The sequence below is a fragment of the Oncorhynchus tshawytscha genome, unplaced genomic scaffold, assembly GCF_018296145.1.
Source record: "Oncorhynchus tshawytscha isolate Ot180627B unplaced genomic scaffold, Otsh_v2.0 Un_scaffold_7250_pilon_pilon, whole genome shotgun sequence".
Classification (NCBI taxonomy): Eukaryota; Metazoa; Chordata; class Actinopteri; order Salmoniformes; family Salmonidae; genus Oncorhynchus; species Oncorhynchus tshawytscha.
This window is the reverse complement of record NW_024609643.1, coordinates 88307-92556: the sequence shown is the minus strand read 5'-3', so window position 1 is coordinate 92556 and position 4250 is coordinate 88307. Positions and strand designations below refer to the sequence as shown.

Here is a 4250-nt window from a genome sequence, read left to right as displayed (position 1 = left end):
AAGTGGTCAAGCTTTAATCCAGTCAATAAATTAACACAGCGTTTCAAGTAATGGTAACTACACGCAATAAACTCCCTGTGGCTCAGTGGGAAGGGTAGTTCATCGCGCGATGAATGGAATTCCAAAAATCATATCGTAAATAGCAAAACCTTGCGTATTGGTACCATAACCCTGTGATTGGTACATACATATATATATTTATACACACATGAAAAGCCCCGTTTGGGACAGTAACAACACTTCTTACCTTACCACATCAATGAACGTTAATCCAAATCTGTTGTGCGCGGAAGCCTTCTCGTTTGGGACAGGGGAATTAGCACACAAATGCAACTCTCAAATCTGATTTTTAATTCCCTGGGTTTCCTTAAACAACTGCGCCTTCGTTCTTCTCTCCAAATAACTTCCCCCGAAAATTATTCAAAATTCATATCAGTCCCGAATAGTGACGCATATTCGTCCTATTTTCTTCTCTTCTTAAAATGTATTAAAAGCAGCCCTTCCTATACCCGGTGACGTTCGATGAAACCTCTGCTGCCTTTTCCCCTTGCTAAACAGTGCGCGCTCACGCTACTTGATAGGCGGGGTGAAATAATCAGGGAGGGAGGGTTTCCCAGAGAGGTTTGAGGGGATTGGATGTACGGACTCATTCAGCGAATCACCCGCATGGACAGAGCGGGTCTCGGAAAGCCCACTTGCCCCGCAGTACTGTCGCAAAATGTTTACAGTAAGTGGAGCAGTTTGTACTCGTTTACGTTTCTTACTGCAACGAGGAAGGAAGGTTGCTTTTTTTGATGGACCTTTTTAGTGAATGTCTCTGGTAAGGTATGTGAAATAAAATGTTAGTTTGTTTATTAATTTCATACATCGTAAAACCCACTGCGCATGCCAAACCCATTGGCCTGGGAGTCAACACTAGCTAGCATAGCAAAACGCAATGCAGCGCCAGCAACCCTGACAACTTTGACCAAAATAAAAATGTTTTAGCTATAACTAGCTAACTTAGTGTGTTGTTAGATAGGCTTTATAGCTATAGTACTAATTGTGAGATTGAAGATTATATCCAGTAGAAGTTGTATTTATTTATTCATAGCTAATCAGCCTGCCAACATTGCTATGGTTAGGTTAGCTATCTGGAAAGTACTTTCAGCACCTAGGCTATAGCTAACTAGTAGAAAACCTCCTTTTTGTGGCTCATACACTCAACTAATGAATTAGCTAGAGCTCATTCCTGAAAAATCTGACAAGATGACAGTTTGTGATTGTGTAGAGTAGTGTTGCTTCATCTTTCACTTAATCTCCCCAAAACCGGTTCCTCCATGTTTTCCAGACTGACCCTGTCTACCTGTCCGCCCCCACCCTGCCTTGGAGAGAATGGATCCCGTTGTGTTGAGCTACCAGGACAGCCTCCTGCGGCGCTCTGATGTGGCCTTACTGGAGGGCCCTCACTGGCTCAACGACCAGGTCATCGGCTTTGCCTTCGAGTACTTTGCTGCTGAGCTCTTCAAGGGCCTTGGCGAAGCGGCCATCTTCATCAGCCCCGAGGTCACCCAGTTTATCAAGTGTGCTGCCTGCCCGGAGGAACTAGCCCTGTTTCTGGAGCCGCTGGGGCTAGCTTCCCGGCGCTGGGTCTTCCTGGCTGTCAACGACAACTCCATCCAGACTGCCGGCGGCTCTCACTGGAGCCTGCTGCTGTTCTTGCGCGACGGCGGCCATTTTGCCCACTACGACTCGCAGAGTGGTGGCAACTCGCTTCACGCCCGGCGGATCGCCACAAAGCTGGAGCCCTTCCTGGGGTCGGGGAGGAAAGTGCCCTTTGTGGAGGAGCCCTGTCCTTTGCAGCAGAACAGCTATGACTGCGGCATGTATGTGATCTGTAACGCAGAGGCCTTGTGTGAGAGGGCCAGAGTGGAGGGCTCGCCTCGCCTCCCTGTCCAGACCATCACCCCGGCCTACATCACTCAGAAGAGGCTAGAGTGGTGCAGACTGATCCAGAGACTGGACAGAGTTTGACCTGGGGAGCTATGTTCTCCTCCTCCTCAGCACTAAGCGTGTCCTCAATGTACTCAGAAGAGGAGAGCCTTCAGGAGTTTTAAGGTCAATGAAGGAATGCACGGGATCTACATTCACAATCACAAAGATATTGCCTTTGAAAGTAAAAGATTGAAGCCTTGTTCCAATATTTCAGGCTTCATACAACAATTGCTGTCAAATTTACTCCTTATAAAGCCAGAACAACACATGTAAACACTGCACCTGCATGCCTATACAATACATTTAATTTATTATCTATTTATCATATTCAGCACAAGGAGCGGGTTACAAATCAAAGTTTATTTGTCGCATGACAGAATACAACAGGCGTAAACCATCCAGCTAAATGTTTCCTCAACAGAGTTCAATATCAGAGGTAGGAAATAGAAAGTCCAGAATAGGATCTTACAAAAAGCACATAAACAACACTAGGTCAGGTATAAAAATAATAATAAACACAGGAGAAATGGACATCTTGAAAAGAACGACACGTTTTCTCTTCACTGTATTTCATTTGATGTTGTAAGAAAATGTTTAAATTGTTTACAATGATTTTTGCTCAGGTTTGCTGTAAATAAATTAGAATTGATATGAAGAATATATCTTAGAATGTTATATATACAGTAACCTCACAAGGAAGAAATGTTTGGATGCAATTCTACCTGTTGATCATGGTCAAATGATGGTTGTGTGGCGGCACCAGTTCCATGATCCTCTCCGTTTACTAAACCTGCAAATAAAACCTAGTCCTCATCTTAGTAAACCATTAACATTTACACAGTATCTCCATGATACACTTCCAATAAACCAAGTAAGGAACATGAAAGTGCCATATCTTATATATGAGATTACATGCATATAATGAGAGAAATTAATTTCATGTTGAAATTGCTACAGTATTTTGGATGATAATAAAGGAATGAATCTGATATCAATAAGCAGCCCAATTTGGTTCCACTTTGTGTCAGTAGCATGCAAGCAAATACATGATTCAAAATCAACAAGAGTATGAATAATGAATTGAAGTACTAATGTAGTAATGACATATCAATTATTTATTTATTCATTACTGGCTGAGGCAATGATGAACACCTGAAGAATAGAAAACCCATTCGATCCTGGAATGAATCACAAGGTCCCGGTAATTACATTCCTTCATTAGTCCCGTTTACGGCTCTATTCAGTCTGTATCGCTGAAGCGTTACAGGTCATTTCCGATTGAGACGATTTCCAGTCAGAACGCCAAATGTCAGGCAATAGTAGTGTAATTAAAAAGACTGTTTCTAGTGTAGTGTAATAGTAGTGTAATTAAAAAGACTGTTTCTAGTGTAGTGTAATAGTAGTGTAATTAAAAAGACTGTTTCTAGTGTAGTGTAATAGTAGTGTAATTAAAAAGACTGTTTCTACTGTTTTTAGTGTAGTGTAATAGTAGTGTAATTAAAAAGACTGTTTTTAGTGTAGTGCAATAGTAGTTTAATTATAAAGACTTTTTGTAGTGTATTGTAATAGTAGTGTAATTAAAATGACTGTTTTAGTGTAGTGTAATTAAAATGACTGTAGTATAGTGTAATTGTAGTGTAATTTAAAGGACTGTTTGTAGTGTAATTATAGTGTAATTAAAGGACTGTTGCCTGACATTTGGCGTTCTGACTGGAAATAGGCCTGTCCCCTTACCCTCGTCACACTTCATGTAGGTCTGAATGAATTGGATAGATAGAAACATAGACATGCATGCTTCAACTTGCCCTCTGATCTACACAGGTGCTTAGGATGAAGTAGGGGGTTGTTTCTGGGAAGATCTAGATTTCCCTTCCAAAGGGCAGCCAGTCATCACAAACAGTATTATTACACAACTCCTCAGACTATATCCATCTGGGGATACAATACATAAACTTCCCGACAGGCAGAATTCATCTACAGCGTTGAGAATGGGTGCCTATAGTGATCATTCCTGACCTCCATCTCATCTGAAAGACTTCACTCAGTCAACACAGATTGTATTTTAAATCCCAAGGCTATGGGAAACAGTCAGGATAAGAACGGGCTTTTCTTTTCCACAAATGTATCAGTCGGCGGTAGAATCTGAACCATCCATATTTATAGGTGGTATCAGTTTTAGACTTTTAGACAGGCTTAGCTTGTCAGCGGGGACGGCCATGATGCAGATAGCCCAGAGATGATCCACTGCAGGCTTGTGGTGGAGTGCACATGACATT

At 41.9% G+C, this 4250-nt stretch overlaps 1 protein-coding gene across 4 annotated transcripts; it reads left to right on the top strand.

Moving 5' to 3' along the window:
- Positions 1–638: 638 nt before the first annotated feature.
- On the top strand, positions 639–2963 carry senp8 (SUMO peptidase family member, NEDD8 specific). Of its 4 annotated transcripts, none has more exons than XM_024407316.2 (2): positions 639–727; positions 1331–2963. In XM_024407316.2, exon 2 carries the CDS (start codon positions 1375–1377, stop codon positions 2011–2013), a length of 639 nt encoding a protein of 212 aa, XP_024263084.1. In that variant the 5' UTR covers positions 639–727; positions 1331–1374; the 3' UTR covers positions 2014–2963. The 4 variants fall into 4 exon arrangements, with proteins under 4 accessions (XP_024263084.1, XP_024263082.1, XP_024263081.1 ...); XM_024407314.2 differs by having other exon boundaries at positions 684–820; XM_024407313.2 differs by having other exon boundaries at positions 686–825.
- The last annotated feature ends 1287 nt before the right edge of the window (positions 2964–4250 follow it).

Coding starts and splice junctions, on each gene's coding strand:
- senp8 (XM_024407316.2), top strand. CDS start 1,375: ATGGATCCCGTTGTGTTGAGCTACCAGGACAGCCTCCTGCGGCGCTCT.